Source organism: Choloepus didactylus, chromosome 5, assembly GCF_015220235.1.
Source record: "Choloepus didactylus isolate mChoDid1 chromosome 5, mChoDid1.pri, whole genome shotgun sequence".
NCBI classification, from domain to species: Eukaryota; Metazoa; Chordata; class Mammalia; order Pilosa; family Megalonychidae; genus Choloepus; species Choloepus didactylus.
The window spans coordinates 53,590,441-53,615,610 of record NC_051311.1 but is presented as its reverse complement, the minus strand read 5'-3'; the positions used below and the strand labels follow the sequence as shown (position 1 = coordinate 53,615,610).

At 37.6% G+C, this 25,170-nt stretch overlaps 1 protein-coding gene across 1 annotated transcript in view; it reads right to left on the bottom strand.

Annotated features, from left to right (window-relative positions):
- Positions 1 to 25,170, bottom strand: part of DGKI (diacylglycerol kinase iota) — a 538,644-nt gene that overhangs the window by 58,450 nt on the left and 455,024 nt on the right. The window contains 1 exon segment of the mRNA XM_037836080.1: positions 14,088 to 14,113. Within this exon segment, the coding sequence (XP_037692008.1) occupies positions 14,088 to 14,113 (26 nt within the window).

Here is a 25,170-nt window from a genome sequence, read left to right as displayed (position 1 = left end):
TGAAACAGTGGAACTGCAACCCATAACATTCGTTGAAATTTGCTCTTTCAAATTTAACTACTTGTTAAATTTCACTTTGAATGTTATCACTTTTATGTAAATATGTTATTTTCTACAATAAAAAAGGAAAAAAATGGTGATACAAACAACTGAAACCTCCAACCTTAGACTGTCAAAAATCTTTTTTTTTTTTTAATTTCAGGAGATACCACAGAATTTTTTAAAAATATGTCTTTCACAATATCAAACTTTTACATGAACTAAACTGAATATATTCTTCTCTTTCAGGCAGTAAAGGGGATGAGACACACTGAAACCCCTATCAATTGTTATCAATACTAATTCAAGAAAAAACAGAAAAGCTGACTAGCCCTGTAAACATTTTTAAAAATATGAATCTGTGATAGAAATCTTTCACACAAAGGAAATACCTGGCCCAGACAATTTTACACATGAGATCTTCCAAAATATTGCAAAAATACATAACCCAAATGTTATACAAAGTCTCCCTGAGATTAGAAAAAAAGGTAACACTTCCCAATTAATTTATGCAGACATATCTTTTTGGGGATTGCCATTCAGTCAACTACAATTGACTGTCTCTGTTTCTATTCAGTATTGTCCTAGAGTATATAAGCAGAACAGAGGGCCATGGAGATGTATACAAAGCATAATGATTAGAAAGAAAGAAACAGAATTCTCATTATTTGCAGATGATATTACCTGTGCAGAATTCTCCCCCCACAAAAAGAATCCTTCAAATAAATTTAATGAATTTAGTAGCTTAGCATGAATCTTGATACAGAAACAAATTTTAAAACTCAACTGTATTTCAATATAACAGCCACAATAACTTAGAAAATATAATTTTTAAAATATATAAAATATCAGCAAATAACATAAAGTAACTTGGAATATATTTAACAAAAGATGGATAAACCCTCCATAAAGTAAAATTATAATATTCTATTGACAGCCATTTGAAAAGGTCAATTAAATGTAAAGAGGTAAAATGATTTTTAATACAAAGACTCTCAATTCTTTTTATACTGATTTATAGATTCAAGTGATAGCATCAAATTACAACCCACAACTTGACAAGCTGATTCTAAAATTTATATGAAAGAACAAAACAAGTATAAACAAGACACTACTGAAGAAGAACAAGTTTAAAAATATGTGTCCTACCAGATACCAAGATTTATTCCAAAGTTATAGCAATTAACACAATATGATAGCCACAGGAATAGACATGTGGACCAATAAAACAGAATAGAGAGGCTAGGAAGATGGCAGATTAGGAGAGATAGGGGGAAAAAAATGTCTCCATGAAAAACACTAGATAAAAGACAGAAATGGCTCCAGAACACCAGTTCCAGTGATGCACCGGCTGAACAAGGTCTGTTCAATCCATGAGGACTGTGTGCACTTGGTGAAACTGAGAGTCTGCATTCTGAAACGAGTGAGTGGGCCTGCTGGAGAACTGGCAGCCACGCTGTGGTCTGGAGAAACCAGGGGTTGACATTTGTTGACAGATTAGTTTAAAACCCCAAAAGTGGCTGCAGATCCAGCAGCTAGAGCCATGTAGTCCAGTGCAGCAGGAAGTGCTACCCACAACCTGTGCACATACCTCAGTACTGGCGTAGATGATAGCCTTTTGCACACCTGCAGCTAATTGTCCCAGAGCTAGGAAGGCAGAGGTCCACAAAAGGGGGAAATTACCATGATCCATACAGCCATTTTTTCAGCAGGCTGGGAATGCCCCTGCATGGCGCCATGGTCCAGAGTTTCCCTTGGGGACTGCGCTCACCTGTGACATAGCACAGTCTTCCCTCAGCGGAGGCCATAGGAGGACAGGGCTTGGAAGAGGGACCCACACGGAAGTCCCAGACACCATACACCAATACCAGGGATATGTGGGTCCACGGCAGACATAGACTGTGGGGAGGCTGAACCAAAGATTTGGACTCCTGCAACAGCTTTAATTCTCCAGGAACACCTGGGAGATGTGATTATTAAAGCCACCCTCCCTTCCTAATCACTCAGACACCCCTCCACATTCAGGGCAGGCAGCACCAACTACACATGGAAATTTGGTGCACCAATTGGACCCCCACAAGATTCAGACCCCCACTCACCACAAAGACAAAGTTGGGGAAAACTGGCTTGAGGAGAATAGGTGGCTTGTGGACACCACCTGCTGGTCAGTGAGAGAAAGTACACTCCACCAAGCTGCAGCTCTAACAAATTAGAGACAATTGCTCAAATAAGCCTGCATATCCTAAAAGAACCCTATCAAGATAAGCAAATGCCAAGAGGCCAGAAACAACAGAAAATTTTAAAGCATATGAAGAAACCATAAGATATGGATAAACCAAACCCAAACACCCAAATCAAAAGATCAGAGGAGATGCAGTACTTGGAACAATTAATCAAAGAACTAATGACAAACAAGGAGATCATGGCACAGGATATAAAGGACATGAAGAAGACCTAGAAGAGCATAAAGAAGAATTTGTAAGAGTAAATAAAAAAATACATGATCTTATGGAAATAAAAGAAACTGTTGATCAAATTAAAAAGATTCTGAATACTCACAGTACTAGATTAGAAGGTGAGCAGCAAATCAGCAAGCTTGAAGAGGACAGAATGAAAGTGAAAGTACAAAAGAATGAATGGGGAAAAAATAAAACAAAAATCGAAATAGATCTCACGGATATGATGGACAACATAAGGTGCACAAATATAAGAATCATTGCTGTTCCAGAAGGGGAAGAGAAGGGTAAAGGTCTAGGAAGAGTATTCAAAGAAATTGTTGGGGAAAACTTTCCAAACCTTCTAAACAACATAAATACACAAATCATAGCTGCCTAACGAACTCCAAACAGAATAAATCCAAATAAACCCACCCCAAGACACATTCTGACCAGATTGTCAAATTCTAAAGAGAAGGACCAAGTTCTGAAAGCAGCAAGAGAAAAGCAATTCACCACTGACAAGGGAAATAGCATAAGACTAAGCGGTGACTACTCAGGGGCCAACATGGAGGTGAGAAGGCAGTGGCATGACATATTCAAAATTCAGAAAGAGAAAAATTGGCAACCAAGAATTCTTTATCCTGCAAAAGTCTCCTTCAAATTTGAAGGAGAGCTTAAATTTTTCACAAACAAACAAATGCTGAGAGAATTTGCTAACAAGAGACCTGCCCTACTTGAGATACTAAAGTGAGCCCTACCAACAGAGAAACAATAAAAGGAGAGAGAAGTATGGAGAAAGGTTCAGAACTAAAGAAATTCAGTAAGGGTGTGTTAAAGGACATTAAGAGAGAGAGAGAGGAAAAATAAATCTGATAAACATAAACCAAAGGATAGGATGGTTGATTCAAGAAATGCCTTCACAGTAATAACACTGAATGTAAAAGGATGAAACTCCCCTTAAAATATATAGATTGGCAGAATGGATTTAAAAATATGAACCATCAATATGTTGCATACAAGAGACTCATCTGAGACACAGGGTCACAAAGAAATTGAAAGTAAAAAGATTTCATGCAAGCTACAGCCAAAAGAATGCAGGAGTAGCAATATTAATCTCAGATAAAATAGACTTTAAATGTAAGGATGTTATGAGAGACAAAGAAGGCCACTACATACTAATAAAAGGGACAATTCAATAAGAAGAAATAACAATCATAAATGTTTATGCACCCAATCAAGGTGCCCCAAAATACATGAGACAAGCATTGGCAAAACTAATGGAAGCAATAGATGTTTCCACAATAATTGTGGGAGACTTTAATACATCGCTCTTCCCTACAGATAGATCAACCAGACAGAAGACCAATAAGGAAACTGAAAACCTAAACAATCTGACAAATGAATTTCAATTAACAGATTTATATAGAACATTACATCCCAAGTCACCAAGATACACATTCTTCTCTAGTGCTCATGGAACTTTCTCCAGAATAAATCATATGCTGGGCCACAAAACAAGCCTCAATAAATTTAAAAACATTGAAATTATTCAAAGCACATTCTCTGATCACAATGGAATACAATTAGAAGTCAAAACCATCAGAGGCTTAGAAAATTCAAAAACACCTGGAGGTTAAACAACACACTCCTAAACAACAGTAGGTTAAAGAAGAAACAGCAAGAGAAATTGCTAAATACATGGAGACGAATGAAAATGAGAACACACAATATCAAAACATATGGGATGCAGCAAAAGCAGTACTGAGGAGGAAATTTATAGCTCTAAATGCATACATTAAAAAGGAAGAAAGTGTTAAAATCAAAGAACTACTGGAGCAAACGAAGAAGCTAGAAAATGAACAGCAAACTAATCCTAAACCACGTAGAAGAAAAGAAATAACAAGGGTTAAAGCAGAAATAAATGACACTGAGAACAAAAAAACAATAGAGAGAATAAATAACACCCAAAGTTTGTTATTTGAGAAAATTAACAAGATTGACAAGCCCATAGCTAGACTGACAAAATTAAAAAGAGAGAAGACCCAAATAAACAAAATAATGAATGAGAGAGCTGACATCACTGTGCATCCCGAAGAAATTTAAAAAATTATAAGAGGATACCATGAACAACTGTAAGTCAACAAAATAGATAACATAGAGAAAATGGACAATTTCCTAGAAACATATGAACAACCCAGACTGAACAATTTTAAATTTATTGAGGCTTGTTTTATGGCCCAGCATATGATCTTTTCTGGAGAAAGTTCTGTGAGCACTAGAGAAGAATGCGTATTCTGGTGAGAAAAATAGAAGACCTCAACCAACCAATCACAAGCAAAGAGATCCAATCAGTCATCAAAAAACTTCCTACAAATAAATGCCCAGGGCCAGATGGCTTCACAGGGGAATTCTACCAAACTTTTCAAAAAGATCTAACACCAATCTTACTTAAACTCTTTCAAAACATTGAAGAGAATGAAACACTACCTAACACATTTTATGAAGCTAACATCAATCTAATACCAAAACCAGGTAAAGATGCTACAAGAAAGGAAAACTACAGGCCTAGCTCCTTAATGAATATAGATGCAAAAATTCTCAACAAAATACTTGCAAATCAAATCCAAAGACACATTAAAAAAATCACACACCATGACCAACTGGGGTTCATTCCAGACATGCAAGGATGGGTCAGCATAAGAAAATCAATCAGTGTATTACAACACATTAATAAATCAAAAGGGAAAAATCAAATGATCATCTCAATAGATGCTGAAAAAGCATTTGACAAAATCCAACATCCTTTCTTGATAAAAACACTTCAAAAGGTAGGAATTTAAGGAAACTTCCTCAATATGATAAAGAGCATAAATAAAAAACACACAGCCAGCATAGTACTCAATGGCGAGTGACTGAAAGCCTTCCCTCTAAGATCAGGAACAAGACAAGGATGCCTGCTGTCACGACTGTTATTCAACATTGTGCTTGAAGTGATAGCCAGGGCAATCTGACAAGACAAAGAAGTAACAGGCATCCAAATTGGAAATGAAGTAAAACTGTCATTATTTGCAGATGACATGATCTTATATTTGGAAAATCCTGAGAAACTGATGATACAGCTACTAGAGCTAATAAACAAATTTAGCAAAGTAGTGGGATACAAGATTAATGCACATAAGTCAGTAACGTTCCTATACACTAGAAATGACCGAACTGAAGAGACACTCGAGAAAAAGATACCATTTTCAATAGCAAGTAAAAAAAATCAAGTACCTAGGAATAAAATTAACCAAAGATGTAAAAGACCTATACAAAGGAAACTACATAACTCTACTAAAAGAAATAGAAAGGGACCTAAAAAGATGGAAAAATATTCCATGTTCATGGATAGGAAGGCTAAATGTCATTAAGATGCCAATTCTACCCAAACTCATCTATAGATTCCATGCAATCCCTATCAAAATTCCAACAACCTACTTTGCAGACTTGGAAAAGCTAGCTATCAAATTTATTTGGAAGGGGAAGATGCCTCGAATTGCTAAAAACATTCTAAAAAAGAAAAACAAAATGGGAGGATGCTCCCTGAATTTGAAACTTACTATAAGGCCACAGTAGTCAAAACAGCACAGTACTGGCACAAAGATAGACATATTGATCAATGGAATCTAATTGAGAATTTGGAGATAGACCCCCATATCTATGGCCGACTGATCTTTGACAAGGCCTTCAAAGCCACTGAACTGGGACATAACAGTCAATTAAACAAATGGGCAGGGAGAGTTGGATATCCATATCCAAAAGAACGAAAGGACCCCTACCTCACACCCTACACAAGAATTAACTCAAAATGGATTAATGACTTCAACATATGAGACAGTATCATAAAACTCCTAGAAGATAATGTTGGGAAACATCTTCAAGACCTTGTATTAGGCGGTCAGTTCCTAGACCTTATACCCAAAGTACAAGCAACAAAAGAAAAAATAAATAAATGGGAACTCCTCAAATTTAGAAGTTTCTGTACTTCAAAGAAATTTGTCAAAAAGGTGAAGAGGCAGCCAACTCAATGGGAAAAAAATATTCGGAAACCATGTATCTGACAAAAGATTGATATCTTACATATATAAAGAAATCCTACAACTCAAAGACAATAGTACAGACAGCCCAAGTACAAAATGGGAAAAAGATATGAAAAGACAGTTCTCTGAAGAGGAAATACAAATGGTCAAAAAACACATGAAAAAATGTTCAGCTTCACTAGCTATTAAGGAGATGTAAATTAAAACCACAATGAGATACCATTTCACCCCAATTAGAATGGCTACCATTAATCAAACAGGTAACTACAAATGCTGGAGAGGATGTGGAGAAATTGGAACCCTTATTCATTGCTGGTGGGACTGTGTAATGGTTCAGCCACTCTGGAAAACAGCCTGGTGGTTCCTTATAAAACTAGATATAGAGTTACCCTTCGATCCAGCAATCTCACTTCTTGGTATATACCCAGAAGATCTGAAAGCAGTAACACGAACAGATATCTGCACACCAATGTTCACAGCAGCAATATTCACAGTTGCGAAGAGACAGAAACAATCCAAATGTCCTTCAACAGATGAGTGGATAAATAAAATGCGGTATATACATTTGATAGAATACTACGCAGCAGTAAGAAGGAACGATGTCGTGAAACATATGACAACATGGATGAACCTTGAAGACATAATGCTGAGCAAAATCAGCCAGGCACAAAAAGAGAAATATTATATGTTAACACTAATGTGAACACTGAAAAATGTAAAATAAATAGTTTATAATGTAGAATATAGGGAACCTAGCGATAGATAGCAATTAGTGAAGGGGGAATGATAACCTGATAAGAACAGATAAGTTATCATGGGTAAATTTAATGTTCTGGGAATGCTCAAGAATGACTATGGTTTGTTAATTTCTAGTGGGTATGGGAGGAACAAATTCACAAAAATGTAGTTATCTTAGGTTATCTGTTTTTCTTATTCCTTTGCTGGGCTATAGTCTGTATATTTTCTTGGGGTAGAGTAGGAACATGTTGGAAGTGATGTAGTTATTTTAGGTTATTTGTTTTTTCTTATTCCTTTGTTTTGGTTTTGTTTGAAATGTTTTGTTGTCTGTTTTTTTTTCAATTTTTTGATGAAGTTCATTAAAAAAAAACAATGAAAAAAAATATGCAGCACCCCCCTGAGGATCTGGGGAAATTGCAGAGGTGTTGGGCTTCCCCGCCTGGATGGTTGCTGATGTTCTCACAAACACTGAGGACTGGTAGTTTGATGTGCCGAACCCTCTATCACAGGACTTGCCCTTAAGAAGCCTGTTACTGCAAAGGAGAGGCTAGGGCTGCTTATAATTGTGCCTAAGAATCTCCCCTTGAATGCCTCTTTGTTGCTCAAATGTGGTCCTCTCTCTCTAGCTAAGTCAACTTGGCAGGTGAACGCACTGCCCTCCCCACTACGTGGGATCTGACAACCAGGGGTGTAAATCTCCCTGGCAATGTGAAATATGACTCCCAAGGAGGAATCTAGACCTGGCATCATGGGATGAAGAACATCTTCTTGACCAAAAGGGGGATGTAAAATGAAGTGAAATAAAGTCTCAGTGGCTGAGAGATTCCAAATGGAGTCAAGAGGTCACTCTGGTGGGCACTCTTATGCACTACATAGGTACTCTTTTTAGGTTTTAACGAATTGGAATAGCTAGTAGTAAATACCTGAAACCATCAAACTATAACCCAGTAGCCTTGACTCTTGAAGATGAGTGTATAACAATGTAGCTTACAAGGAGTGACAGTGTGATTGTGAAAGCCTTGTGGATCACACTCCCCTTTATCCAGTGTCTGTATGTATGAGTAGAAAAATGGGGGCAAAAAACAAAGGAAAAATAGGGCTGGAGGGGAAGGATGATTTGGGTGTTCTTTTTTTACTCATTTTTTTATTCTTATTCTCACTTTTTCTGATACAAGGAAAATGTTCAAAAAATAGATTGGGGTGATGAATGAACAACTATATGATAGTAATGTGAACAACTGATTGTATACTTTGGATGACTGTATGGTGTGTGAATAAATCTTAATTAACAACAAACAAACAAATAAAAAAAACAGAATAGAGGACCTAGAGAAAAAACAGGCTTTGCAAATCAGTGAAGGAAATAAATGATACTGAGATGATTGGTTATCTACATGAAAACAATCATAATAAAATCAGGTCTTTATCTCTCACCAAACCACAGAATCAATACCAACATAATATGAAAGGTAACATTACAAAAATTTTAGCTTATATGCTTTCATACTTATAGAATGAAAGAACTTCTTTTAAAAACATACCAAATGTATAAACCATAGAGAAATATTAATAATTTGATTATGTTAAAATAAAGAACAACTGTTCATCAGATGATACGAAATAGAGCTTGAAAATCAAGCAACAAACTGGAGAGAATTTGCAACACATAAAATCAACAAAAAGTGTGTATCTAGAATACAATAAAAAAACCTATAAATCTCTAAGAAAAAGACAACCCAATAGGTAAAAATAAAGAGCCATTTCATAGAAGAGTAAACAAAATGGCCTATAAATAATTGAAAACATACTCAATCTGACGTGTATTCTTTGAAATGCAAATTAAAACCACAATGAGATATCATTTCACACTCCTACCAGATTGGCAAAAAAAATTTTAATTGGTTAATGTCAAGTGTTGGCCAGGATGTGGATCTTTGGGAACTTTATCCATTTCAGTTGTAAGTGTAAAGTGAAATGACCACTTTGTAAAACAGTTTGTCATTACCTGGTAAGTTAAACCTTACCACCTAACTATGCCATCCGCAGTCTGGTAAGTAGAATCCTGTCCCCCACAAGAAGATGCTCAAGTCAAGTCCTAACCCCTGGTCCTTTGAGTGTGAACTCATTTGTAAATAGAACCTATCCTATTTGGATGAGGCTAAATTATATCAGGGTAGACCTTAATCCAATATGGCTGAAGTCCCTATATGTAAAGGAAATTGGCCACAGATGTAGAAACAAGAACTCAGAAGAAGCCAGAGAATGAGGCAGATTTCCATGTGACAGAGATAGAGTTGCAAACCAAGGAACCCAAATAGTGCCAGGAAGATCCCATCAGAGCGCTATAGACTCCAGAGAAATCACAGCCTGTGGAGACCTTGATTTTGGACTTCTGGTCTTCAAAAACCATGAGACAATAAGTTCCTGTTGTTTAACCCACCTGTTTCGTGGTGTTTGTCACAGCAGCCCCAGCAAACTAGGACACCCAGGTTTAAACCCTAGAGAAATTCTTGCATGTGGGCACCATGAGTTATAAAAAAGAAAGCCATCATGGTATTGTTTAAAATAGTAAAATTTCTGGAGTCTACATAAATATCTGTATTTATAAAGGGGATAAGTAAATTGCTATATATTCATACAATAGGATATTATACAACATGGAAAATGAAGGAATGAAAATGAACCTCAACACTGATGAATCACAAAAATATAATTTCAAACAAAAGAAACAAATCACAGAAGAATATACAGCATGATTCAATTTATGTAAGTTCAAAATAGATAAAACTATACATACACAATATGTATATGTACATTTACACACATGCTCATTTGTGGGATATGCATCTATTTGGTAAAATGATAAAGAGAAACTAGGAACTGATTAACAAAAAAGCAGAAAAGTAGTTATCTCTCAAGGGGAGGGAAGGGAATATAATCAGGAAGGCAAAGAGCATGAAGCTTCCAGGTTACTACAAATGTTTTATTTCTTGGTCTGGAGGCTGGGTACTCCATAATTTCTTTCGGTTATTATTTAAACTGAACAGGTAAGTTTTAGACAGTTTTATGACTATTACTTATTTCTGTAAAATTACACACACACACACACACACACACACGAGACAGAGAGAGAGAAAAAGAAAAATGTTTCTCTTATTTCAGCCAAGGGAAATAATATCTGAAAGCCAAATCATCAATAATAGCTATTGATGCGTCAAAGAACTTTAGAGTAGGATGTGTTTCCTTGAACAACCTACTGCAAAGTACAGCTGCCTCCAAGTCTGACCATGGCCTCATCCCTGGACACTTACACTAGTGATTTTGATTGTCACAATTTTATTTCCAGATGCCTGCTGCCCCCAAATCCTTGTCCACTGTGTTACTGTTGCAACCAAGAAGTTACCATATCACATGGGAGCTGCTACTGCCAACAGGCCTGGGAGGGAGAACAGAAAGGATGCCTGCTTCCGATATTCCAGGAGGAATCAAGATTGCTGGCAGTACCTTTCAAATAAGCCAATTAATATCTTCTATTTTGTAAATGAACAGACAGTAGCTGGAAGATGGCTTTCCCTAGGGTGCTGGCACAGGTAGCAGCAGCAAGAAAGGCGTTCTGAGAGGCTCATAAACCAAGCAGGCTAAGATAATAGAGGAGAACAGGAGAGCTGAGAGCAGGGGAGGCGGTGTGGGCACAAGAAGAGGCTCCAGGAGCGGTTTAAATGATGAAGTAATGGGCTTGAAATGCTAAGGAAACTCATAAGACAGGGCAATCAATCACTGACAAGCTTATCTTCTGACAAGGACTAGGACTCCAGCTTCCAGGTGCAACATTAAAATGTAATGTTTCTACTGGGATTTTGCATGGCAGTTTTCCCTGAAGCTTTGGTTTCACTCAGTCCACTAATTATGAGAGAATGTGACATTGGTATTTCCTTTTTCTACAGGGACAAATCATTTCCAGCAAAAGGGAGAAGCTGTTATTTTTTATTTTTTACCATTAAACAGAAATCATTTACACAGTAGTAAGTAAACTCTTTTTAGAAAAAAAAAACATACATTTTCTCTCTAAATCTATCAATTTGCCTTAAAGCTGACAGTCATTTCTTTTGTTTTCCAGGGACATGGTGGAATAAAGAGCAAGAGTTTGGGAGTTAGAATTGAGTTTGAAAGTTAACTCTATGACTTACTAGTTGTGTGACCTTAAACAAGTTGTTTAAACACTCTGAGCCTGTTTCCTCAACTCTAAAATTGGAAATAATTCAAACATGTAGTGTTATTTGTTAAAGACGAAATAATGTGGTAGAAGTACTTTAGCACAGTGTCTAAAGCATATTAAGTTCTCAATAAATTATGGCCTTCATTCTTAATAACCTTGATACTCAATTATACAAATAGAAATATTTTAGAGTTTCATTTATGCCATAGTAGATATGAACTCTTTAAAAATGTATAAGCCTAAGGACACGTTTTGAGTGTTAGACAGAAAATCTTGGTGATAAAAACAAGAGAATATTTTTCCCAATGATAAATGAACTAGAAGAAGATGAAAAATTAGATAAAATTAGATAAATCAGCATTATAATTTTTCATTATATATTTGAACTAGTTTTGAAAGTTGCTGAAGCAAACTAAAAGGCATGAACACGTAATAAGTTTTTGAAGTCATGAACTATGGAAACCTTCTAATCTGTTTATTGTTTCATCAACTAATCACATGTGCCAGATGTTAAAATAATAAATTCATAGTGCTATTAGAACTAAGAAAGCCTTTCTGATAGTAGTAACCTTTAAAACTTCAAAGGACCATGACATAACCCTGACATAGACCTTAAGAATTCCTAGAAGAGTACAGAATTTCAATTCAGAAGTCCCTATTCTTTTGGAATAAAGGATAAGTTCTTATGGAGAAAAAGGCAAGAGCAACTAAAGATCATTAAAGTGAACCCTAGTTCAAATAAGAATCAAACACAATTATTTCTAGTTTATCATTTGAACATGGAAGCTCAAAGACCTTGGCACCTTGGAAAGTCACCAAATTCTCAACCAAACACCTTGTCATACCAACAATGATCATCCAAATAGCATATAATAATGGGTGACCACTGGGTGGTGAATTGCCTAATGCTGACTTAATGGCCCTGAACATACTTTGCCCAAAGATCAATTCTTTATAGAACATGATAGCACTTTGTTCCAATATTGGGACAGATTTTATAATGTGGCAACAGAAAAGGCATGCCTAAAACTCCCTCTCTATTGCCTTAATTGATTGATTTAATAAACATTTTTGAGTGTCTGCTATTTGTTGAGATCTATGTCGAAGAACTCATTGTGTAGTTGGGGGATATAGATAAATAAAGCTTCAAATGTGTGTGTGAAGCTCTAGCATGAAGAAAAATTTTTGGCACAAAGATGAGTGGATCTGAAAGCTTTCATAGGGGATAAGATGAATAAGCAAGGTCTCAAAAGGAAAGTAGAAACTGTCTACGTGTCAAAAGGTTAGAATAGCTTCCTGTTACAGAGAACAGTATGGACAAAAAAGCAAGGAGACATGAGCTACGCAGTTAGTCCCAGAAATGAGATGTGGTTTCACGTGGCTGGAATATAAAGCATAGATTGGAGAAGGGGAAAAGATGGCGCATGAAGCAATAAGCAGTAGAGGAGGGCAAAGATTCCATCATCTAGTGCTTTCTATCCCATGTTAAGATAGAATATTGGAAAGCTGAGCAAAATTATTGGAATACTGGAAAGAATTCATCTGACAGGCGATGGGAATAGTTATTAGCATAGCTTAGTACTAACTGGTTATGCAGTGAATTAAGAGGAATAAAATCTAGAGGTATGGATACCGGTTAGAAGATAATTTCAAGAGTTCAAGTAAGACATGGAGAGGACCTAAACTAAGGCAATGGGATGGAAAAGAGAATAGAGCTAAAAGAGAAAATAAGCCGAGTTGATTGGATTTAGTGGTCATGTGGAAATGAGGGGTGATTAAGAGGGAAGTTTGGGGCAGTTATATTTTTTGGCTTGGCTGACTGAATGAAATGCAATGCCATTAGCTAAATTAGGGACTGCATGAAGAGGAGTAACAGTGGTGCTTTTAAAGTCCTAGTTTATCCCTCTTTTATCCGATCACATTTCCCTTTGTATTGCAGTACATATGTGTCATTCCATCACTCCCTACCCCCACCAGACCCATCAAGCTACTTGTGGGAAAAAATTCTGTGTCCACCACATTGTCTCTGCCTATCCCCCTACAATAGAATTTTATAGCATAAAAATACAGCATAATTGACCTATGGTAGACACTTAAGCATTTTAAAATGACTGATTAAGTAGACAGAAATTAAATAATTGTTTCTTAAAATGCAAATAACTCACACACCAATTAGCTTCACAAATCCAGTGTCTAATCTGGAAGGGACTTTGGGGACTATCTACTATCTACTACAAACTTCTATTTTAAAGATGAAAATCTTGACTCAGAGAAGTTACATGACTAACTCAAAGTCACAAAAAGCTTCAGGTGATGGAACAAAAGTCAGGCAAAATACATTAAGCTCCACAATATTTTTCAACCAAAATGGTTGTAACCGATTTGAAGGTAATAGAAGATTTCAAATTTAGCTAGAGAGAATTAAGTTCTTAAAAGTGCTTGGCATTTCATATTAAAAATGCAAAGACCAACATCTTGAAGAGATTTTAAAAAATAATTCTTCCCTCTGGCAGTGAAATTCAAGGACCAGAGCTCAACTTTTAATCCTGCATTAGTATAAGTAAGACAGATTCTTACCGTGGTCTTCTGAAGAGACTGGTGACCTAAAATGAGATAATAAGCATGATAAATCTTTTGTAAATGATGTTGATAATTATAAGTACAACTATAATCAAGAATAATTTCAAAAGAACTATATCCCAACAATTCACTTAAATAGAAACTTGATATCGTAGACAACGCAATTAATGTGTTGGTTGTATAGAGTACTCTTATTAGTAACTTCCAAATCTTACCTGGATTGGTTTGGTGGGTAGGGATTACTAAAATGTCAGTCTATTGCATAGTGCCACAGAGCTGCAACAAACTTAGGTAAGTTTTCTAAGCAATAAGTCTGGATTTATCATAAAAAAAAAGAGAACTCATAGAAATTTGGTATTGACTGGAATCCAGTGATGTCACCTAGTGCCCAAGTCCAAACCTCCAGAGCAAATGTCAGTGATGAAAACAGATGAAAAGAAACCTATTTGGATAGCAAAACAATAAGACAGAAGTAAAGGAAACGTTACATACTCTTAGTGTTTTTGTTTCCACTCTATATAGAAATTAATGTTGAGTGAGCATGACATAGGCCATTTGTATGCTGGCCTGTGTCTCTAAATCTGTGAGAATCAGGATGAATAAGAGGTCAACCTACAGGTTCCCACAAATCATTTATAAATTGATGACTTTTGCACACCATTTGTGGGTTCATCTCTAATGAAGCTTCATATCAACCTCTTTAGCAATAAAAACCTTTCTTCTTCCTTAGTTGACTAATTGAGTTACTTTGAGCAATACAGGTATAACCATGTGAATGAATTCACCGCATGTTTGAAAAACTACGGTTTTAATCACCAACTAATTCTATTCTGGGGGGAAAAAGAGAGATGCATAAATAAAGTATTCAGAAGTCTTAGAATTATGAAACAAAAGGGAAGAAATCAGGTATATACTTGTCTCTGAATGATGGACTTGTTGGAGACCATGGCAGGAAGATGACCAAAGACAAATGCAGGAGTTTGGCAATAAAGCTGCCCATTAGTACGACTAATACTTATGAGACATGATAATAAATGTTGGGGCTAGAATTGCTAGGACATGCACAAGTGATTGAAGGAAATTTTTAGCTACTTTAGGACACTTGCTGCTGCTTCAGTTTATCTACTCATCAGGGATACCATTGTCCACTGTATGAGCAAACAGAAAATTACTAAGATGTAGCAGTAATGGTGAGAGTGCCTTGAATCTCCATTAGTGGATAAGTATCAAATCACTTTAACCTTAAGGGTCTTTTCAAGTTACTTATGAATACCAAAACTAGAGAGGGTCCCAAGATTTGGTGGAAAGAGAACTGCACCCAAGAACAACAGTGGGAGGGAATCTGCCACAATCATTAAGTCACGGTTACAGCATCAACTGCCTGAAAAACTCGACTTGGCCTCCATGTCGCATTCCCATATTTTGTACTGTCCACACATTGTTCTGCCTCATTAGTTTGTGAGCTCCTTGGAAACCAGTTCTATGACTTTTTTTAAAAGAGTGGGCTCTTTATTATAAATTGCTGAATTGAATTGATTTCAGCATCACCACACTGTTAGGGAGACTCGGACACAATCTTGAGCACCTCAAGAAGTCATCATGCTACTTGTTACTTTCAAGATACGTTTGCCTGCTCCTGGTGCAGCTGTGGGGGAAGGATCCAGAGAGTGAGCCCCAAAACACAGATTGGTTAAAATATGGGCACTCCCAGAGTCAAAAGGCAAGTATCTCAATGTAACCAGCAACAGAGACACCCATAATGTGCCTGAATGATCAGGAAAAATAAAGAGGGTGGTGGTGGTGTTGAACAGAAAATGATATGGGATTGGAGAGTAAATCTAAAAAGAAACATAGATTTGAAATAAAATGAGCTAATTTCTAAAGCTGCCTAGGGCAAAAAAAAAAAGTCAGTAACAAGTAAACATCTTTCCTTCTGGTGCTTACTGATGGGAAGTAAGCAAAAATACATCTTGACTTGTTTGCAACTTATTTCTCAGAGTTACAGGAACAAAGAAAAATGCATGCCAATGGACGACTAAATGTCTCAGATGGAGGGCTTATGAAGCAGGGTTTCTGTTCCCTTTCTGTAAAAGCAAACAACTAATATTAAATCTGAGAAATTCCAGATGGCTCTTTTTAAAGTCCCGAGGGGATGCATTCTATTGTATGTCCAGGCAGTGGGGAAGAACTATCAATTTCAGAATGTTTTCTAAGGATTAGCCACATTGGGTTTCTGTGCTGAATGTCTCCCACACTCCTAGATTTGTGGAATTTTAAGACATATGGAGTATTTCAATCCTCACTCAGTATTTCACCTTTCGTTATAACAACTCACTAAATTATACTATGGAGGCAAGCACATCATCCATTATTGTTGGAAACAGGCATACAATTTTACAGAACTTAGCACAAGAGAGAAGAAAAACAATGAAATCAGCAATATAAGTAGTTATTTTAAAAGCAGAGTTTGAATTCCAGGAACAGATAATCTTCCTCAAACTGACAACTGAAGAATACTTGAAGGCTCACTGCTTATTCCTCCCACTGCACTGAAAGTTATGCGGTTGTCCCAGACTTTCAAAATTTACCCCATATAAACTTTAACTTAGAGAAAGCATCTGCCCTCACAAGGTGAACTATTACTAACACGCAACTAGTGCAAGAATTTATAGTTCTCTTCACCTTTTTTTCTGATCACTAGTTCTTTTTTTCATTATCTATAGGGTATTTATATTTATTTTGCTCTTTTTTGGTTTTTCATCTGTTTTGGCAATTTTTGCATTTTTCATTTACATTTACTTCAAATTCAGCAAAGTAATACAAAATAAGAAGCCTCGAGTCATGTATTTAAAAATCTTTTAATATTCCTGTTCCATTGTTATTTGGATTTCAAACTTACAATTCGTGTTGATTCAATTTATTACTACTTGAAACTATAAGCACCAGGGTCTATGCTAAGTGATGGGGATTCGAAGATGAACAATGAATGGTTTCAAAACCACTGAGCTGGGCTCTGAAGGATACACAGGAGCCTATTAGGTAAGCAAGGAAAGAGAAGATGAATTCCAGGCAGAAGCAATAAGCACAGTATGTTATCAGATAAAAAGTAACTCATTATTGCTAAAATGCAAATAAGAAGTAAAAGTTAGACTGGGGAGACAGGGACCATTTCATAAAAGGACCTGTGGGGCCATTTTGTAGTGCCTGTAATTTACCTTCTAAGCTAAAAAGAGCAAGGTTTTGAAGTACAGAATTCACACATTCTGATTTGTGCTTTTGAATGGGCAGGATGTGGAGGGTAGACTATAAAAGAACAAGAATAAAGGAAAAAAAAAAAGTTAAGAACTATTATTGCTAAACTTTCAGTTAGTGGTACAGAATAAAAACAGCTCTGTTTGTCAGTCTTTTTTTAAAACACATTGTGCTGGTTTCAGTCTGTTACATACCCCGGAAAAGCTAATGTTCTTTCAATCCAATCTTGTGGATTGATTAGGTTTTATCCATGGAGATGTGACCCCCACCAATTCAAGGTGGGTCTTAATCCCCTTGCTGGAGTCCTCTATTAGAGGATAAAAGGCAGAGACATTTTGGAGAAAGCCACTGAAACCAGAAGCTAAACCGGGGAGAGAAGGACCAGCAGATGTTGCCATGTACCTTCCCATGTGATAGAGGAACCCGGAATGCCATGGGTCTTTCCTCAGAGAAGATATCTACCTCTTGATGCCTTAATTTGGACATTTTCATGGCCTTAGAACTATAAATTTGCAACCCAATAAATCCCCATTGAAAAAGCCAATCCATTTGTGGTATATTGCATTCTGGCAGCTTTAGCAAACTGAAACACCCATGAAAAATAATAGGGAGAATCAGAAACAGAAAAGAAATACCATCCTGGACTAAACTGGAAGATGCCCATAAACCTGAACCAGATATATAAAAAGTTACAAGGGATAGTAAAAATTGCACCAAATTTTAAGACAAAGGGAGGTTTGATTTTAGCCAAATGAAGAGGTATAAGCTGTATCATATACCACAAAACCTATGACAGAAAGCCCTCCACTGTGAGCCAAAGTGCCCTGACAGTCGACAGTAGAATCATACCCCAGAGGACAGTGCTGCTAAGAATGAGTTTAAGACCCCAAGTTAAGGTTCCAGTGACACACCAACTCACTATCCCTGATTATATATCCCAAACTAGCAGTAACAAAAAGAACTGTCTCAATGCAAATATGGGTAAATATCAAAAAGAAGCCAGTATGACATCTATGCAAAAATTACCACAGAAGAAAGGAGGACAGGAATCTGACAAACACAAAGCAAACGAAGAATATACTAAAAAGAAGACAATATGAAGCAGATCTCCATGAAATTTAACAATGGAAAAAGAGAAGGAAGGGTAGAAGGAACGTATAAAGGGAGGAAGGAACACAGGAAGGGAATCTACCTCTGTGGAACACACACAAATAAAAATACGTAATGATCAAGATATAAGTATAAAACCAGAGGAAATGAAAAGAGCAAAATTAGAAAGAAAAGTAAAACAAAAATTAGAAGCAGAAAAAGAAGACCAGACTCTGCTCAGGGCATATGCAGGAGCTTGAAATAAAATGAACAAAACGAAATGGAGAAAAAAAAAAAAGGTAAAAGTAGACAGAAAATAATGGATAAGGAATGCAGATAAAGGAAGGGCAAGATATGTACAATTGGTAAATAGAACATATGGATCAAAAAGAAAATTAAAGATAGAAGAAACCTCCAAGATAAAGGGAGGTATTTTAGTTTCCTAGCTGCTAATACAAATACCATACAATGGATTGGCTCAGCAACAGGAATTTATTGGCTCACAGTTTCAGAGTCTAGAAGGCTTGCTTCCTCCCAGGGTTAGTATCTTCTGGCTAGTGGACAATCTTGGCATTCCTTGACTCTTCTGTCACATGGCAATCCACATGGATGGTGTCATCTCCTTTCTTGTCCAGACCCTACTGACTTCCAGTTTATGGCTGCTCCCCTTGGCTTCTTCTTCAGTGTCCAATTTCCTTTGCTTTTAAGGACTTTAGCCATGTTGGATGAAGGCCCACCCTCATTCAGTTTGGGCACACCTTAACTAATAACGTCTTCAAAAGTCCTTTTTAGTAATGAGTTTACACCCACAGGAGTAAGAGTCAGGACCTGAAATGCTTCTGTGGGGGATGTGATCCAATCCCCAAGAGTCCACTCTCTGGAATCCACAACAACATGTTCTGCCCACATTCAAAATACATTCATTCCATCACAACATCCCTAAAGCCTTGCCATTTCAGTAACAATGTTAAGTGCAAAGTCTCATCAAAATCAGTTGTGGATGTGGTCAATCCTGGGGCAAAATTCCTCTCCATTGATAGACCTGTGAAACCTAGAAAACAAATTATTTGCTTTAAATATACAATAGTGGGACAGGCATAGGATAAACATTCCCATTCCAGAAAGGAAAAATTTGAAGGAAAACAGGGGTCACAGGTCCCAAGCAAGTCCGAAATCCAGCAGGACAAACTTCATTAGATTCCAAGGTTTGAGAGCCATCTGTGCCTTGATTCTCTGTCCTATATCTCTGATGGAGCAGCAGCCCTTCTCCTTCCAAGCACTTACATGGCAGCCAAGCTCTTGCCAAATGCTGGAGAGTGTAGGTCCTACCCTTTCAAAGCATCAGGATGGCAACCAGGCTCTCAACAAACATCAGGACACAGGCCCCATCATCTCCAAGCATTGGGGTGGCAGAACTCTCCCTGAGCAATGAGACACCAGTGTTGGGACAGATGGCTTGCCCCCTCCAAATGCAGAGGGAGACCTGCCCTTTCCACACAGGTGTGTGGCCCTCTCTCTTGACCTGAGGCGATCTTTTCAGTTCCAACCTTTGCTTTCATGATTCTGCCCTTGAAGTAATTCTTCCTTTGATTTGTTCCCTCTCTGTCCCTTTCAGTACAGGCTGGCACTGGTTCTGCTCATACAAATTTTGCAAAAGGCCTGTCAGCTTTGTGTGCAGTTCAAGTGACCCAAACTGTCTGACAATAGAACCTTCCACTGATCTTTCCAGGTTAACTGCATTTCCAAGCCTGACTTCCACTGAAATGGCTGACAGGATCCTTTTTCAGGCATAACCTCTTTAGCAAAAGTTAAACCATTACATGGAGCCCTGTTCTCTGGAGACTCACCTCCTGGAAGCTCAGGGGGTCCCTGATAAGGACATTTTGGGCCCCAGTCTCAGAGCATGCTATCTGGATAGGTGGATAGGCCACAAATTTTCCAAATTATTAATTGCTGGTTTCTTTATGCTTAACAGTTCAATCCTCAGTTTATCTTTTTCCTATCTCATTTCACTATAAGCTGCAAGGAGAAACTAGATTGTACTTTCCACACTTACCTTGGAAATCTCCTCAGCTAAATATCCAAGGTCACTGCTTTCAATTTCTGCCTTCCATCTAACATAAGAACTCAATTTCACCAAGTTCCCTGCTACTTTATAACAAGAAACACATTTCTTCCAATTTCCAATGACATCCATCATTTCTTTCTAAGGCCTCAACAGAAGAAATTTTAATATATGCATTTCAACCAACATTCCATTCAGGATGAATTATGTATTCTCTAATATGATACAAACATCTCTAAGCTCTCACATGTTTGTGAGCTCCCACAATTCTTCCAGTCATTACTCATTAACCAATTTCAAAGCTGTTTTCACGTTTTTAGGTATTTGTCATAGCAACACCCCACTTTCTGGTACCAAAAGCTGTTTTAGTTTCCTACCTGCTAAAACAAATACCATATGATTAGTTGGCTTAATAACAGGAATTTATTGGCTCATGGTTTCAGAGGCTAGCAGGTTGGTTTCCTCCCAGGGTCAGTACCTTCTGGCTGCTGACCATCTGGTTCCTTGGCTTTTCTGTGACATGGCAGTGCACATGGAAGTGTCTTCTTTCTCTTCTGGGTTCTGTTGACTTCCAGCTTCTGGCTGCTCCCTTTGGCTTCTGCTTCTGGGTTCAATTTCCTTTGCTTTTAAAGGTTTCAGTCATATTGGATTAAATCCTACCCTCATTCAGTTTATGCACACTTTGACTAACAACATCTTCAAAAGACCTATTCAGAAATAGGTCACACCCACAGGACCAGGGGTTGGGACCTGAACATGCCTGTTGTGTGGGATATGATTCAATCTCCAACATGAGATCTTAATATACATACTGAAAGGACAATAAATGACACACACACACATACATATGTGTGTGTGTGTTAATAAAATTACTGGACTTCAAATATAAAGAATGAATCTGATGGGCTTCAATACCTACCCTCCTCCACTCCCCAAATCAAGCTGTCAATATAATGAGAAAAAAGCAGGGTATAGGACAATATATGTAACATACTCTCAATCAGGGGAAACAAATTAAATGTGCACACACTCATGTGAATGGTCATAGATTATTTCTGGAAAGCAGTAAGCAAAATTGTTAACAGTGCTTGTCTCTTTGGAAAATAACCCTGGGATAGTAGATGTGCAGTGAAATGGAAATTCTGCTTTGACATGATAACTGTTGTATGGTATGATTTTTTAGCCACATACATGCATTGAAAAATAAAGAGTCAAGAGGAAGATAATGGGGAATCTGAACTAAGATTAGTCAATGAAGATGGAAGGAAGGGGGTAAGTATAGGAGACATTTAGGAAGTATGGCATAAAAGATTTAGTGACATATGGAGTGAAGACAGAGAACCATCTGATGGCCACTCTCAGATTTGGGTTGATGTTTGCTTAGAGAGTGATACTGCTAAGCCATGAACAGAAATCATAAACTAGCAAATCTGGGGGATAGAGGCAAGAATTATGTGTTTGGAGCACATCAAATTTCAGGGGTCATTGGGCATTCAGGCAGAAATGTCTAGAGTTAGTTGGTGCCATGGATCTGAAGATAAGCAATTCAGATGTCTGGGCATACCCAGGGATCTTCATCAAATAAAGTTTCGTGGATGTGATTGCCTAAGGCCAGGATGTTTAGTAAGAAGAGGGATAGCTAAGGCCAAGCCCTGACAGCGCCAGCATTTAAGAAGATTGTGGCATAACCAAAGTTAAGAGTGGAAATGGTAGAGAGGCCTGCCATGGGAAGTAAAGGAAGAAATATTTAAGAGGGAGGAATGTGAAAATGTATAAAAATGATGTAGAAATCAAAGAGAACTATTATCCCTCATGGACTTTGTATCTGATCTCGTAGACTATGATCCCAAAAGTTAATTCATAAGTCATCTATGAATTTCCCATCATTGTTCTCTTATCATGAGTACTCACTTCCTTTTTCATTCCTGTTTCCCTATTTCTTCCCTTAACTAGCATGACCTGCCAATTCTCTCTTCTAATTTCTATACAAGTTCAAGTTTCATCTTTTAGTGAAACCATTCCTTGCTCCTCCCATACTGATTCATTCTTTATTAACTAATAACTATAGTGAATATTCAGAATTGTGAGGAGCCTCACACTGTGCTATGCATTTTACATATCCTATCTAATCATTTATCCTAATATTGACCCTAGCAGCAAACAGATATCAGACTGAAATACTACAATTTAACGAGCATTTAACATTGAGACTATTTACAAAGGTATGAGCAGGGTGTGGAAAAACCCAAAGAACAGTGCAGTGGGTGACAGAAGTGGGGGAAGGAAAGAAAGGGATCTTACTACACACAGGCCCAAAGTGGCCTGGGAGGGAAGAAGTTACCAGAACATAGGGAGTGCATGTGCAAGAGAGAGCTGTGTGTAATGGACCACCTATCAGGAACCAGCCTGAGGTGATCCATAGGGAGGGAGTTAGGAAATCAAACACCCAACCTCAATTTCCTCCCTCTCTCTGATCTCATGCCAATGTTCTCATGGGCTGATCCCAACCCTTCATGAAGCTTCCCAGGGTCAGAACAGGATAAGTAAGAGTGAAAGTAGACCAGAAAATAAACAGAAGGTGGCCAGAATAAGCCTAGAGACATCAAGCAACTTGTCCCTGGTCATGCTGTTAGTCTGGATATCTTTAACTCTTGAACCTGCATTCTATGAAAAAACAAAATGTGCCACTCATTTGATATTTATCAAATACCAGCTTTCCTAGATATGTAAGTTATACAGAAGTACATAATTCTAATCACTTATATTTCAAGCCCTAAGAGCACAGAATCTATAGCATATTTAAAAAATAATTCCACAAGCTGTTAAAGGTTGTTGGATCTGTGTAGTGCTTGAGAATTTTCAGTGTTTTGCAATTTATTTTGCTTAATATACTTATAGTCCTCTCAAAAATGTGCCTTCTCATTTTAAGAAGAGAAAACCAAAGAGAAAGAAAACTAATAAGTGGTTTGCCCAGGGTCTGAGTATAGAAAGTTATAGGAAAAGGTTTTTCTCCCATTGTAACATCATCCCAAGTAACACATCTTTCTTGAGAAAAGAAGATAAAGATGAAGATGACTAACAACTGAAAATATATTAAGAAATAATGTATCATTTATTTGTCCATCCAAGTATCTGCTTTGTGGATGAGTTTTCTTATTGACTTTGAATTTTCTATGAGCTTTAATTTGACTATTTGCTGGTGAAAGTTCTCTTTCCAATATTAACTTTTGCTAAGCATATCTGTACTTTTTTGTTTTTTTTTAATGACGACCACACTTCATAAAGAAGGATGCACAGGGGATACTTGGAAATATGGCAAACTCCAGGAAAACAAGAAAATATTTTTTTAGGTAGGAGATTATGCAATTTAACTGGCACAAAACTAAAAATATGGAGGGATTGTGGGAAGATGGCAGAATGGGTAGCTCCAAGATTCAGTTATTCTGACAGAACAACTATTCAACAGGCAGGAACTATCTGAAACAACTATTCTGAAACTCTGGAGGCCAGGAGAAACTGTACAGCATCTGGAGAAGAGCAGGAGGAAGAGGCTGGTAAATTACAGTAAAGACCAACAAATTGCTCTCTCTGGGCGGTTCCCGGTGCCCATACCCCACTCTCGTGGCAGGCTGCTGTGGGGTCCAGCCCCTGATTAGCTCACTGTTGACAGAAAGTCATCTAAAAATCCAGTTCCCCAAACCAGGAGGGGGCAGAGCTGATTGCTGATCATGGCTTTCATTTAGCAACTCTGGATTGCTGAGAATCTGACTCTGAAGTTGGCCATTGTTCCAACATGCCCCTGACAAAGATAATGGTGGAGGAGACTCAAAGAACTATACTTCCTCAGGGCTAGGGGACAAGTTCAAAGCCTGAATTTTCTGGCCAATTCAAGAAAGTCAACTTTGGGGAGTCATGGAAAAAACACCTGAAGCCCTTCCTGATACCCTCCCGCAGGTACTTTGGAACTGGTTGGTGCCCCCTTAGTGGGTCTCTGGCCCTGCTTAGGCTGGGAAAGATTGACTTGGGAAACTCCTTTCCCATGGGACCACCCCCTCTCAGAATTTCCCCTCCAGGTGAAAGCAACTTGAGACTGCAGAAGAAACTACAGAGGCTGACAGCCTGGGGCAAAGGCTTTCTTGCTTTAAACAGTTGGCAGAGGGAGGTCTGTCTCCTGGGAAATAGAGGGGGTATTCAAATTCCTATCAACAGGGGAACCCCAAAACAACTATAACGCACAAGTCGCCGGACACAACACAGACACAGAAAAGACAGTGAGGACCCTGCACACTGCATTCACCTTGGGCAAATCTTCCTGACAGTAGGGCTGAAGCTCAAGAAAGTTTGTCCTATCTCCAGCAGGTTACAAAATCACGAAACACATTTCGGGGAATAAATCCCAGAGTAAACATTCTAAAACATTAAAATGCACAGTGTACAACAAAAAAGTACAAGAGAAAGAAACAGGAAATAATGGCCCAGCAAAGGAATAGGATAAAAATCCAGGAAACACTAATGAAGAAGACCAGAATTGGACATACCACAAAAAAGACAAAAAGAAAAAAATCTTAAAAGCACTGCAGGAGATGAAAGAAAATACAGAGAAAGAACTAAAGGATATCAGGAAAACAATGAGTGAGCAATATGAGAATCTTAGTGAAGAGATAAAAATTTTAA